Genomic DNA, 14,343 nt, shown 5'->3' with positions numbered 1-14,343 from the left:
GCCTTCAGCATCGTAGATTGGACCAGAAATAGAAATAAAATGTGCAAGACATTCCAAGCCCCTTATCTTCCATTCCTCCGTTCTTTAATATCCTTTCTAAAAGGCAGATCGCTATTTCTGCAAAGTATTTTTTGCATTTTTAACCCTTTCTTTACAACTGTACAAACCACCAAAACCCCATAACTGTCATGCCTGCAAATCGCTCTACTGTTCCCCCCCCCCCCCCCCCCCCCATTAGGTTCTGCAGCTCAAAACTGGTTCATCTGAACAACACAGATAATCCAGTTGGCTTGTTAGGCTGTGGCTGAGCGCTCAGCAGACTTTCAGAGATTGCCTGTGAAGGAGGGCTTTGTTATGGAAATGATGGTGGTAACAGACCAGCTGCACTCCAGTCATGTTAAACTGTATCCCTCAGCTGTGCAGATTTGCCATCCAATGCCCTCTGCAAGGAAGACTATCCGATCAGACCAACCACACCACTGGCACCGCAATTCCCTTCACACACACAAAGTCTTGCTCTGTCCCATGTTATACAGCCTCCACTAAGCTGCTAAGGTCTCAGATTCTGGGAAGTACCAGGCAGTTTAGATAATCTGCAGAAAGTCCTTACAGTACAGTGTACAACACGCAATCCTGCTCCACACACACTTAGGTAGTTCACTAGCCTTCCATTTGTATTCCTTCTTCAGTTCGTGCCAGCTCAGATGTACAGTGGGGGTTTACAATAGCTGGCAGTAGGGAGAAGGTGGGGTGCTGAAGCTGGGTGCTGGATGTGGGAATCTTAAAGAAATTGTAAGGGGCAAACATGACACAGAAGACCATCTGACACGTACGACTGCTTGTTGAAAATGAACACTACATTTCTATATATGAGAAACTGAAACTACCTTTAACTGGGGAACAAGCCGAGTGGAAATTTAGAAGGTAGAAAGATAAAAAAAATTAATAAAAAAATACAAAAACGAAAAGGTATGACATCAATGTCACAAGACTTATAAACTGTGAAAGAACGTTCATGACCTGACGTCATTGATACTCCAAAGGTATTTACCTAAACGTCGTGTTGTGGAAGGGGCAGTGCCTCCAGCCATACCTGCCACTGAAACTAAACTGAAGGTCACTGTTGTAAAGGGAGGGGTGGTAAAGAAATGTCCCCGATTCTCCCTAACCTACAACACAGTTAACACAAGTAAAAACCACAATAAACCTGTATCTGAACGTCTAGGCTAATGTACTAATGAAGACATATACTTGGTTCTTACAAGACACGGATGATTCAATAGAAATAAATAAAAATAATAATAATAATAATAAAAAATAAAAAAACACAGATGACTGTTAGGACTGAGCCTCTACTGACTTGAATTGTAAAAGAGTGAATCGCAAACCCCATTTTAAACTAAGATCCAACAACGACAGGAATTGCACATCTTATTAACCGTGTTAAAACTAAGATAACAATTTACAGCAACACACAAAAGGCAAGAATCTAGATGGAGCAGTACAATCGGTTAATCCAAACGGCTCGTACTGAATCAGCAGTTCAGTCCCGGCCGTGCGGACAAGCTTTGAATTCAATGTTATTGTGGAGACGACAATCCCCCGGAGCAGCGAGAGGCAAAACAGCTGGTTTCAGATTTAATAATCCTATTTATTAATTACAAACACACACTGTATTATTCATGGTAGCGGTATCCACTGGACTTGTTTACTTAGAACACGATTAGAATTATTATTTGTGTATCAGTGTTAGAATTAATATTGGCTTTTTTTTTTTTTTTGCTGTTACTGTTTGGAATATGTATTGTTTACCAAAGAATTCAGACGTTAATTGCTACAAGATTTTAAAAAATAATATTAATAATACCCTTAAATAGAAGTACTTATAAGTAGACTTTTTTTAAGAATCTAGATTTAATTGTTAAATATTTGTTAATTCCAAAAAAAAAAAAAAAAACGAGAGGACAAGATGACAGTCACACCTGTGGTTAACCCACAAAAATTAAAACAAAACCTCTTTCTAAAAAGTAAAGGAGAAGTCCACTCTTTAATACTCAAATCAAACACAGACAGGAATGTCAAATACTACAGTACGAGAACTAAGCAACTTGAACTAGCTCGCTCCACTATCAACCTGCCGGCCATTTACCTTATAAACATTCTCCGTTATACGGTGCACCTCTTCGGTACGAGACATCTTGGAAGATCCGGTCAAAACCATAGACAAGCCCTTTCTTACAGAGAAATTATCCAACAAATAGCAGAAATAATAAAACGGTATTGCAAAAGAAAGAAGCAGTAAATATGCACGCAAGGAGACTACAAAAGTCGCAGCTTTTATAGAGCACTCCGACTCACTACTAAGCTCCTAACCCACGCACGAAATTCGAGAGAGGCGAGCTGCGTGGTTCTGTCACCTAACATTGTTCCTCCTTCTCAGCATAGCACCGCCCCTCTGCCCACCGGTCCCTGCCCACGGCACCTGATCGTGTATATAAACCCACCCATCCACGCAGCTCATTCGCTGACGAGCCCTTCAAGTTCACAGCCGTTCAACAGCATCAAAATCACTGCACTCAACTCCCATACCTGTCTGCTGCCCCGCCCCTCACTTCGCTGGCCCCGCCACTTTCCTTGATTCGGTCGTGCCACAAGCCACCTTCCCCATTCACTAGCATTGCTAAGACAGGTAACCCCACCCTCACCTCAAGCCCCTGGGCCCCTCTATCTGCCAGGCATCGGTATTTATAAAATAAATAGCAATAATGCCTGTGCATGTGATTGTAATAATTATTATACAATCTGTTACTAAACTTGTCTATTGTAGTACAGTACACTCGCAGACCAGACTGTGAGAGGAACCCCCTCTAGTGGTCACCGTGCTTCATTGCAACCTGTTGACTTGACTAAATGCACCTTTTCAACTGAATCAGATTTGACCTCTAGCTCTAAAAGTGTCATGTTGACTATGGTAATAGCTCAGCAATTAAACAACTAATTCCCTGCAGGAATACTGATTGCACAGCGACACAGTGAAAAACACGTTAAGTGCATGTCAGTCGGTGCTAAGCCGCAAGCAGCCTGACCCAGGTGCTACAGCAGGGGTAGCGTTTGTCATTGTATTATTTTAGATGGGGGTTATGACTAACAGAGGGATCTCACCGCCCAGCAGCAAGAACGTGTTTGCACTTAATATTATCTAAACTTCCGTTCCAATAGTGGCACAAATGTAACTTCTGCAATAAGACCTTGTTGGCTGTCTTTCGAGGATTCACTGTTTAGATCGATTCAGCTCCTTACTGCTGGAATGAGAGCACGGCATTTATCTGTGTGGAGAGAGGTGGGCTGGAGTTACTCTGAACCAGAACTCCAATTCCTTGGTTTCATTGTAGCCGGTCACGACACAGCAGAAACATACTGTAAGAGTGCGGAATTATCTCTGCTGAACATACACGAAGAAGACAGACTGGACTCCATACAGGACATACTTTTGTGTAAATGGACTTTCCTAAACAATGAACGATTCTATTCCAAGGGTTTTTCTCTCCATTTCCTATAAACCTTTGACAACTTATATTTAGAACTTATGCTTTTGGCTTTTATTTTTTTGACATTTCTGGGCTTTTTGGTTGATGGCCAGAAATTGGTGTTTAAAAGTGAATATGCCTGTTCATTCTACTGTTGCTGTTCTGCTAAATTTCAATGACAGAATAGACGAGAAGAATCGCAGTGTGTGCTGTACCTCGATTGTAACGATTGACGAGGTGCAGTATTTAGAAGATGTATTCACGAGGGTGTTGTTATCAGTGTTAATACAATACAGCGCAGTGATCTACTAGATGAAAAAACACCCTCCATTGTTCAAGACAATCACAAGGACAGAATGTCCACTGAGAAAGATTCCTGGAACAGAAATGTTAACATATCGGTGGCATGTACTGAACATGAAGTAATACTGACAGAAACGTATAGAATTCAAGGAAAAAAGTCTTTGCTTTCTTTCTCGGTGTATTCCAAGGAGATGACTGCACGTGCTCTGCAAGGCTAGCCCCTATTTGACCACGTGCTTGGGAATGTTCAGTCTGGGATACGCGTCACTTTTTTTCTGAGACTCTTGACCAATGTGACCCCTAGTACTGAAGTTGCCAAAATGCTTGAATAATCTGTAGACCCCTAGAACCAGGGATGCCACGAATTTGACACTTAGCAAATAAAGTGGGTCATGGTGCCCAGCTGGTTTGCATTGTCTGTGTTCCAGTGATTACTGGGAATTTTCTTGTCAGTTTGCAATGACCCATAACTTCCTGACCGCAAAGAATTGAGCCACACTTAGGGCTTGATGATGCGTGCAATTGTTATCATTAAGGGTCTCTTTGCTTTGACAAAAAAGACAGCTATGTAACACTTCATTATGGTTAATATACCTCTCTCAAGACAGCGTGTGTGCTTATAAACAGATGAGGCATTCACAGATGTGTTCTTTTAAATGCGAATTCAAACAGACAGATATCTCTTTAGAGGAACATTGCTTTTATCAGTCTGCAATTAAAGAAAAGACTATTATTATTATTATTATTATTATTATTATTATTATTATTAATAATGCCATGTCTCCAGAAACCTTTAAACATCCATTAAAAATGGATTTTTGGGAAAAATGTATAATAATAATAATAATATGCACTCTTAATAAACAATAAATAGCTGATTTGTAGAGACCAGCGCATTTAATGTTGTGCTGCAGTTCATAATACGCCCTCGATAGTTCATGATTGGACAGTTCACGAATTATGATAACTCACGGGTAGTCCATGTTGGCTGTAATTGTACAAATAGTCCTTCACTTATATTTCACTGTTTTCTGTGTCACAGAGAAATAAAGCGGAGGCTCTGTAGAGTATCCTCTTCTCAGCCCAGAGCTGTAATACTGAGAGGCAGGTAGGCGGAATTGCATCATCACCCACGCACGAGTGAGGGTGTGGAGAGGAGTTGGGCTCTGTTCTGGCAGGGCGGAGGTGGGGTCGTCTCCCTTCGGGATATCATTAACAATCCTTTCTATAGGTCGATATCAAGAATAGTTGTTATAAAATTTTCCGTTCCTGCCTACGATTGTTTTTTTTGTTTTTTTTTATAAGGTTGAAATCTCCTATTGTAATTCATAAACTGCAGTCGTGATGTCAGTGCTGGCTCCATTGCCAGTTTACAAGCAGAGGTGATAATACACATTCTGGAGTATGAATGCAAGAACGCTAATCCGTGCTTGTGTGTATGCAAGGGGGAGATAAAGATTAAATTCACTGCCACTATTTCTCATATCACTACTTTTCTTTAAGCTTTTATTTTGGTTTAAGGTCCATTCTTTTCACTTTCTTTCCCCAGTTATGCATCTATTTACATTTAAATTACTTCATGCTTTGAAATCTCCTGAAGCTGCAGTTGTACCGTCATGGTTTGCTTTACAGTAACTTGAAAAGCTGAGATGAAATACATGTGAAATTAAGTCATTTTATTTGCATGATTCCAGGAATTCCTATCAATTGTGATTGAAACCAGAACAATTCCAGGCTTGCCATTCAAAGTCCAAATCATATCCTCCTGAGACCCTGAGCCTCTTAAATCTGGTCATGGACTGAAGGGTGATGTAAACTAGTCTGGACCAGGTCTTTACTTGGGTGCATTAACCAATTCTGCAGATTTTTTTTAGCACCAGAAAATGAGAGGCTGGTTCACTTTCTTTTAATGCCAACTTGTGGGTAACAGCCACCATTATGCCATGCTGCTACATAAAATGAAATCGTTTTGTAGTTAATTGTAATAGAAAGTCTAGTACCAAACATATTTCTGGAGCTGGAGACTGTGTTCCAAAGGTGTACAGATGGAATGGGAAGTTAGAGGCTCTGTTAGTTATCCAAAGAGGGCCAAGAACAGTTAAACCATGAAATCACACAAACACACAATGCATGTTTGAAACAATTAAAATACTTTTACTGTTGGAGCATACCAAAAAACTGACATCCCCTAGACTGTTTCCTAATGTCCACCTGACCTGATAATGGTACACTCAGTAAGAACTGTATTGAAGGGAAACCTCCATAAGCACAGCTGGGTTACAATAATACAATAAAAACACATTTGGACATTATTTTTTACAGGATGGTAACAACTGCTTAGAGAGTAAAAAGTGCACATTCACCCAGACGCATGTAAAAAGATGCAGCTGCCCGAACGCAAAACCTACTGCTACATAATATCAGCTCTGTTTTGCACTAGCTAGTGACCATTACTTTACTGAATGATGCTTACTCTCAGATTTGTCCTCAGCGAGGATAAACAGCAGTTTTTTTCTACGTTTGTTTCTGCCTGCTGCTTGTACCTCTCTTTTTACTTTACAATTAATTGCGAATAGAATTTAATTTACTGACCTGCACAAAGTCGAAGTGCGTCCGAATACATCAGTACAGAATCCAGCAAAAGAAAATCTCTCCTACATAAAACGGTGGTTTAATTATTGGAAATAGATGCTACTGTAGTCAAGGTATTAAAAAACTAAACAAAAGACAACCAGTTTTTGTTTGTTTTATGATACAGATGTTTTTAAAACGTCTGCGATATTCAAACTGCACTAGAGCAAAAGCTTAGGAAATCTAACCCTGCAATGTATTTATTTGAGGATAATGACCCTGCGTAGCCCTTTTAAGAGAGGATGAGGCGCTGTCCCCATTGTGGAGTAATTATCACTTGCACTTCTTTATCAAATGTCATATGATCATTAACATCTACGCAGTAGGCAATGCAATTATCAGCAACAGTAGAGCCCTTTCCCCATAGAGCTCACCCCCAGTCAATTACTGACTCATAAAAAGACAGGAGTGTTAGAAACAGAGGCCCCTAGTGGTTCTCTGTGGAGATACTGCACTTGCTATAACTGTCTTTTAATACAGTCTGTTACAATAAAAAAAAAAGGGTAGTATTCTAAAAGAATTAACTTGGCAGTAAATAATTTGCATTCACCTGTGCACGACTGAATGAATGAATATGTACCCAGGAAGACAGAAATGGACGGCTGCAGATGCAGTATGAAATATGACATATATGAGCGAAGGTGTGGGGGCTAAATGAATAGCTGACCAATTTATTTCCTGCACTTTCCCAGACTTTGTTGTCTCTCGTTACATAAAAAGTTTCCTCTGAGAAGAATAACCGTAGTTGCATGGCATGCTGTATTACTGATATGATAAATGACAGTTCCGTTAACAAATTTTCGTTAGCAATGATTAGATACTGCCATTGCCTTTTAATTATAACTGCAGGCAATAAGTGAGTTCAATGCGATTAAAAACATAATTAAACGTTCTTTGCCCATTACATTTCTGAATTTTCATTCCCACTGAATTGTCATTATTAACACACCTGTGACATGGACAGGCTGATGTCATTCTAAGAAACTCAAACCTATCTACTGCTTTAAAAAACCCTACACAAAGGAGACAAACCCGCCAAGTCCTAAATAGGGGAAGCCATAATCATAATTGGAAAATACAGAAGTGAGACATCTGTTCTTAAAAACAAAACAAAATCTGGAATAAAAAGATAAGATGGAGTAATAGCAAAATCTGGGAGAGAGTCAGAAGGGGACTGGGAAGATGGATAGGGAAGCAGGCTCGTTACGAAGCTGCCAACAGCTCCTGTTGAGGCTTGGTTTTGACCCTCTCCATTCCTGAAAGACAAAACAGAGAAGATGGCACGAAAGGACATTTATGTAAATACTGCAAAAGAGGTGAACTATCTTTAGATGTTTTCTTTCCCAACCCACATGGCCAACACTACTCTTCATCGTGGTCAAATATCAGCAAATCAAGAGCTTCCTTTAAACCGAATAAATAGTACATTGCGAACTTGTACACTGTAGATATAAAATGTAATAGTGTTGAAGAATCGAATGTATTCTTTATCATCATAGTTTAGAACAGTAAGTGCCAGTAACAGAAAGCCAGCTTTAAAACTGTCAAAGTGTTCATTTTCCAGTGGCTAAATATGAACAAAGGTAGCACTGTGAAGAGACTCAGTTGTGTGAAGCCTTGCAGGTACCTGGCTCTGTGTCTGTGACCTTGGGGAGGGGCTCGGTGGGGACCTCTGGCAGCTCTTCCACCTCCTCTTCTCCCTGTCAAGAAACATGCATTGCAATTGGAATACGGGAAGACATACAAAACAAGGTATTATTAAAAAAAAAAGCAGATGACCCTGACAGATGTATAATGTAAACGTGTATGTGCAATACCAGCAGACGAGGACAAAAAACAAAGACAAACTCAGAAAGCTGGATAAGGATGAAAGTTATATACACCCCACCCTCTAGCAATAATGACCCAGACCTGAGTAAGAGCTTCCAACTCAGCCAGCACAGCATCCTCGTCCTCCTGTGTTAAACTTCCTGCCAGCACCTCGTCTATTTGCTACAAGGATGGAAAAAAAAAGCTTTTTGTGAAGATTTCTATACAGCTTGCAAACCTATTTACAAGGCATTTGCAAAAATACCCCGATTTGATACACCTTAGGGTTACTTACCCTCTGATAATCTATTCCTTCCTGTGTCTCCTCCATTATTCGCTCCACATCTTCAATAGACATAACCTGGAAGCAAGCACAGATTGATTTTACAGAACTGAATATATAAGCAGGTTACATTTTTTCTATTAAAGGCTGTCACTTTGAGGATCAGGATCATATATACTGTTTTTTATATATATATATATATATATATATATATATATATATATATATATAGACACACACACACACACACACTGTACTGTGCAAAAGTTTTAGGCAGGTGTGAAAAAATGCTGTAAAGTAAGAATGCTTTCAAAAATAGACATGTTAATAGATTATATTTAACAATTAACAAAATGCAAAGTGAGTAAACAGAAGAAAAATCTACATCAAGTCAATATTTAGTATGACCACCCTTTGCCTTCAAAACAACATCAATTCTTCTAGGTACACTTGCACACAGTTTTTAACATGTCTATTTTTGAAAGCATTCTTACTTTACAGCATTTTTTCACACCTGCCTAAAACTTTTGCACAGTACTATATATATATATATATATATATATATATATATATATATATATATATATATATATATATATATACACACACACACACACACACACACACACACACACACACACACTTTATGTTTTTTTGTTTTTTACTGAAATGGTAAACATAATTAGGCAGAAAGTATCTGCAATTAAATCCCTGGGCTGCAGCGTACAATAAGACTTTGCTTTAATCCTTTAAGCTCATTGAGACATTGTGTTCTGAAAGCTAATGCAAAGGGTCATATGACTATGTCCCCACCCTAGCAAGGTCAAAGCAAGTCATGCGAATGAAATGCACTGTTGAATCTGTACTGCCCTTGATCTAGCTACACTCATTCACACAGAATTAATCAATTCACACACTAACTTAACACTGTCATCTCTGGCAATCTGATAGTTTACAAACCTAAAATAAATATGGGTCGTGGTGCAACAACTACAACATAATCACTGCCACCAGATTACCTGGGCAAGATCCCCCTGATCCAAAACCACAGTAAACGTAAATACCTGTTGTCCTAATGGAAATGAAACACATATTGCATATGACACCTGCCCGTCACAAATTCGTAAAGAAAGTAAAAGTACCTCGTGCATCTTCTTTAGACAGGAATTGCCAATCTTTAACCCTTCAATGACTTTCATCTCAATCTGGACAAACTCAATATCTTGAACCTGAAAGAAAACAAGAAAAAAAAAAAAAAAAAAAAAAATAGCATTTTATTTTATTTATTTATTTATTTTAAAGAAGAAAACGAACAAATTCTGTGACTGGCAGAGTGTGTCCCAGGCCAGACGTCTACTCACCATGCGCTCCAGATTGCTGATCTGGTTTTCTGTTTTGTCCAGAAGCTGTTCCTGGTATCTTTTCTTTTTAAGCAATAGCAATGCTTTCCTGCAGCACACATAGAAATCAAGACTTAGAACGCTGTCACAGTGCCTTTTAAATGAAACATATAATTATTACATCTGCAGCTGAATTCATTATTCTCTAAGCGAGACAGATTTTTTTTCCCCACAGCAGAAGCGCAGTGACCGAGTGCTGTTCTGTTATAGCACAGTACTGTATATACAATGAAAAGGCCTCACGGTTTCCTTCCATCTCGCAGCAGCTGCCGTGCCAGCAGTCTCTCCTTCTCCAGATGCAGGTTGATTCTCTTCTGGTACTGCTTCAGCTTATCTCTCTGCTGCTTTAATTGCTGGAGGAAAGGGAGGATATTCACACAGAGCCATTAGAAATGTGGTGGCTGTAACAAACCTGAAAAAGTTACTGATAATTATCTCTTCTTTAGTGCAAACCAGTGGTAGTCATATGTGGCTCTTCCAGTTCAGGACCTTGTGTGGTCTATTTCAAAATCACAACATGTTTGGTTTATTTACATATTTAAGTTGAAGATCTATAGCATTACTGGTGATTTCTAGTAATACAAGTCAATGATTTTAATATAAAAAATACATCTATAACTCAACTGTTCTGAAATATTACATTAAAAAATAGCAATACTTGTAATTACTTTATTATTTAATCATTTTCATTATCGATGGTTTTGTATTTTGGCACACATTTGAAAGAGGACACCCTCCTTCACGTATGAGTTCAATGAACAAGGGTTCACAGAATTCTTGTCACACGACTTCGAAGAGATTGAAGGATTGTCTCTGTTTTCACCATGACAGCCCCAGATCGGGTTCGACAATTAATGTTCCCCTTTTGGAACTAGAAACTTTACTGGGGAGCTCCTAATAAAACGATCACTATGACAGCATCTACGAATAATAATGACAGCTACTTCGTAATAGATAACGCTCTGTGTTTTCAAAACAAGTCTGAGCTCACATGTTACATCCCAAATAGCCAGAGATCTTGGGCGAGTTTATACAACAAACAAAACACAAAACGATGATATTTCAATAATCGGTGAATGCTGACGCCCAATCTGTAAAAGCAGTTTCGATTATACTTGTATCTTCATGCGTCTCTCTTTTTACAATAATCGGAGATTGATTCTGCTAACTAAATGGTGTTATCCATGCGCTGGTCCCATTCAATAGATTGGAATAATCTCTCATAATCTGTATAATCTGCCTAGTCTAGGCCTTATTCATTCTGGAGGTATGTTTCACAGCGGCCGATACATTTAGAATATTTTAGGAGATTTTCCTTCATACCTGAAGCCTGTCCTTACTGCTGCTAGCCCACTTTTTTAAAAAAATATAATTGTTCTGTGATACCAGGTTGCTATTTCAGTTCTCTTACTCTTTCTAGTGTTAAACATGGATTACTGTTGAAGACACTTGCCAGCACTGCTCGGTCCTGCTCTGTGACTCGGGTTCGTCTCTTTCTGCCGAAAATGTTTCCCATCGCGAAGCCGCATCCCCGCCGCTCTCCAGACCTCTCGGAACGCTTTATAAACCCTACGCTTTTCCTGTAGCTCTCTCTTTCACTTTCATATTACTTATGTTAATATATTATTATGCTGCAAATGTTTCTTTTTCTTTTAATTCACAAACTCCCCCAAACCGCAAGCACTACAGGAAGTACGGTAGCCGTAAGAGGACCAACGTGGCTACTTTCTCCTCCCCCAGCGGACTGATTGGGAGAAAGACGAATTCGGAAAAAAAAAAAACAAACAAACAAAAAAAAAAAAAAACACAGTATTTCAATCCTTAGAAAAGGTACAGTGATGCTACAACATGGATGCGGTTCCACTATATACTACAAAAAATAAATAAATAAATAAATAAACGAGAGAATTGAAATGCATCCTATAAAGGTTAACACTGTTCCTAATATAACAGTGGTTTATGTACTGTTTCACTGCTTCCTTTTATCGTAATAGAGCTGAACCTTTGTAACATTCAGATATCAATGTCTGAAATTTCTTCTACCCTTTGATGGGGGGGGGGGGGTGGTATTGCATCCTCATATGAGGTCATCAATTTGCATCTTCCACATGGCACCATATAAACACTAGAACAGATTGTTCTTTTTAAATCTGTCCCCATATATGTAAGGGTTCAGCAAAGAGGAACACAGAAGAAGATGATAGTGTGGCACAGTCAGTCAATGGGATGCAGCAGCTGGCATAATATACTGACCATCAAAAGAAACTTATCACCTATACTTGAGCAACAAAAGAAACTTGCTGAGCACCTAAGATGGTGAGCCACAGCACGCTGCCCAAGTCCAGCCTCCAACATGCCGATTGCATGAAGGCGCTGCTCTTTGACAGACGTGGCATATTGTTTTTTTCTGTGATTTTCTTTATTGCTTTTATTCAAGCTTGGAACTGAAAAGCTGAAATCACTCCATATCCAGAGTCCAATCAAGTGTCTCGCTAATTAGGTGATTAAGTGCATGTGCTTCAGTCACAGTCACTCAAGCATATCATGGTCAAGGATGAATGACTGAGTGATTAAAAAGAAACCAAAAATATTTAGTCAGTGTCCATCATTTATACACCCTTCTTTTTTTTCAAAAATAAATGTTATAATAGTGATAAGTTTCTTTTAATGCTCAATATATACAATATTACCTGTGACGCCTGACATGGAACACCCTGACTTTGAAAAGTCTCTGAGTGTACAGTAGTCTGCAGTGGGCCCTCTCCTCTTTGTTTTGGTTTTAGTTTTTGGATTCCCTTCCTGTTAGAACTTGACAGTGCAGAAGTGCTTCATGAAAAGCTCAGAGCAGTGGGAGGGGTTCCAAACACCACAAAGTAAAAACTGATGAGAAATACAAAGTGTATAAATAAAAGAAGGATGTGGGTCTCCTGAAATAACTACTAAGAGGTAAGCCAAGAGCTGAAATGGATTTTTCTGAAATGAAACAATATTAAAACAAAAAAGGTCCAAGCAAACACAGCAGTGTTTATTTGAAGGATCACAGGTAATTTATTTCACAATTGACAGTGCTGGGATTCATTGATCTGGAGTGAACCGTGAGACGTAAAAACCCAGATCTCCTGGAATAACTAAAATCACCCAGATACATTTGTGAAAACAGTATTACACAGTTAAAAGGAAAAAATTAAAAATGAACACACAATAGTGTTTATCATACAGGTTATAGGTTACACCAAACAACTAAAACATGTGCATTGCAGGTACTGACATTTCAAACAGGATACCACAGATTTTGTGAAACACAAAAATAGAACAACAGTACTTAAAAGTTTTGAATGCAATCTGCACTCTTTCAAAGGTTCTGTTTAAACACTCACTTCTGTGAAGTTGTTGCACCCTCTTTATTTTTTAGATGAAATAATTCATGAAGGAGATGTACCCTTTCATGAACCCTATTGCATGTGGGAGGGGTGTTTGGTTTTAGGTTCTATCGACCCAGGTCAGTTTTTAATTTCTTAGTAGTTTTAAAAGACTTCTGCAACCTTTGCTCTGGAGCAAGTAAGTCTGTCCTTCGTTTACGCAGGATAATTATTAATACCATGCATTCTAATTACAGCAAATATCTAAAACACAGTTGTTGTATGTCCTGTACTCTCCACTCTAGTGTTTAATGAGGAAGTACTATACTATACAGTATGGCCCCTGTCTCTGGGTCATTCACAAAGCTTTCAGCTGTGAGGGATTTGAAGAATATTTTTTCAAGGTGTTTTTATTAATACAATAAAATAAAATGTGACAATCAAATTGTTCTACGTTGTTATTAAAGAAACAACATCAAAACTATTTATTATTAAACATCTTGGAATAAACATTCTTTGAATAACCCCTGGATGTTAAGGCCTCTCTGTCTTCCAATATAAATTGTGTTTTTTTTTTGTTTCTTTATTGATAATATCGATATAATGATAATGCGATATAGTAAGAAAGCAATGGGGAAGGAATGTAAATATACCACAAACAACACTTCATTGAATCAGTGGTTAACTGTATCAACTGCATATTGTAATCAAATGTCACATTACCTAACAACTCACCTCATAAAACCACTTAAACTTATCATGACCACAATCACTATCACCTCTGTGTTCCGATAGAGAAAAGGTTCACAAAGACAGCATCTGTATAAGAATGAACTGGATTTAAATTCTCCCCTCAGCTTTGTAAACGTGCAGCGCTTGTACAGAGTTTTAAAAAATAAACACTGCAACAACCAGGGGTTCAAAGGCCCAGTTTCTTTTAAAAAAAAAAATCCTTAGCTTACTGATAATAGGACAGGCTTCCCTGTACAAAATAATCATAAGTAGAAATAAAAATAGTAATATAGACGAAA

The 14,343-nt window shown here is 38.5% G+C and overlaps 2 protein-coding genes across 11 annotated transcripts in view; both read right to left on the bottom strand.

The window, feature by feature from the left end:
- The window catches only part of LOC121295348 (brain-specific angiogenesis inhibitor 1-associated protein 2-like), a 52,051-nt gene extending 49,653 nt beyond the window's left edge, over positions 1-2,398 (bottom strand). For 7 of the 10 annotated variants that reach the window (XM_041219856.1, XM_041219850.1, XM_041219849.1 and 4 more), the window contains exon 1: positions 2,150-2,397. In XM_041219856.1, coding sequence (XP_041075790.1) covers positions 2,150-2,221 — 72 coding nt within the window. In that variant the 5' untranslated portion in view covers positions 2,222-2,397. Of the gene's footprint in view, positions 1-2,149 lie in introns of all 10 variants that reach the window. The other 3 variants (XR_005946905.1, XR_005946904.1, XM_041219854.1) reach the window with 1 other exon arrangement.
- A 3,565-nt stretch (positions 2,399-5,963) lies between these two features.
- LOC121295658 (charged multivesicular body protein 6-like) lies at positions 5,964-11,668 on the bottom strand. Its single transcript, XM_041220593.1, has 8 exons — positions 11,407-11,668; positions 10,197-10,306; positions 9,915-10,002; positions 9,696-9,782; positions 8,566-8,631; positions 8,373-8,453; positions 8,089-8,161; positions 5,964-7,717 (listed from the first exon to the last, which is right to left on the bottom strand). The coding sequence occupies exons 1-8, from the start codon at positions 11,467-11,469 to the stop codon at positions 7,665-7,667; spliced, it is 621 nt and encodes a 206-aa protein (XP_041076527.1). The 5' UTR covers positions 11,470-11,668; the 3' UTR covers positions 5,964-7,664.
- Positions 11,669-14,343: the final 2,675 nt, after the last annotated feature.

Source organism: Polyodon spathula, chromosome 20, assembly GCF_017654505.1.
Source record: "Polyodon spathula isolate WHYD16114869_AA chromosome 20, ASM1765450v1, whole genome shotgun sequence".
Lineage (NCBI taxonomy): Eukaryota > Metazoa > Chordata > Actinopteri > Acipenseriformes > Polyodontidae > Polyodon > Polyodon spathula.
This window is presented reverse-complemented; position numbering and strand designations above follow the sequence as displayed.

Coding starts and splice junctions, on each gene's coding strand:
- LOC121295658 (XM_041220593.1), bottom strand. CDS start 11,469: ATGGGAAACATTTTCGGCAGAAAGAGACGAACCCGAGTCACAGAGCAG. Junction 10,003..10,196: donor CTGCGAGATGGAAGGAAACC/GTGAGGCCTTTT, acceptor TGTGTGCTGCAG/GAAAGCATTGCTATTGCTTA. Junction 8,162..8,372: donor AGTTGGAAGCTCTTACTCAG/GTCTGGGTCATT, acceptor GTTTCTTGACAG/GGAGAAGAGGAGGTGGAAGA.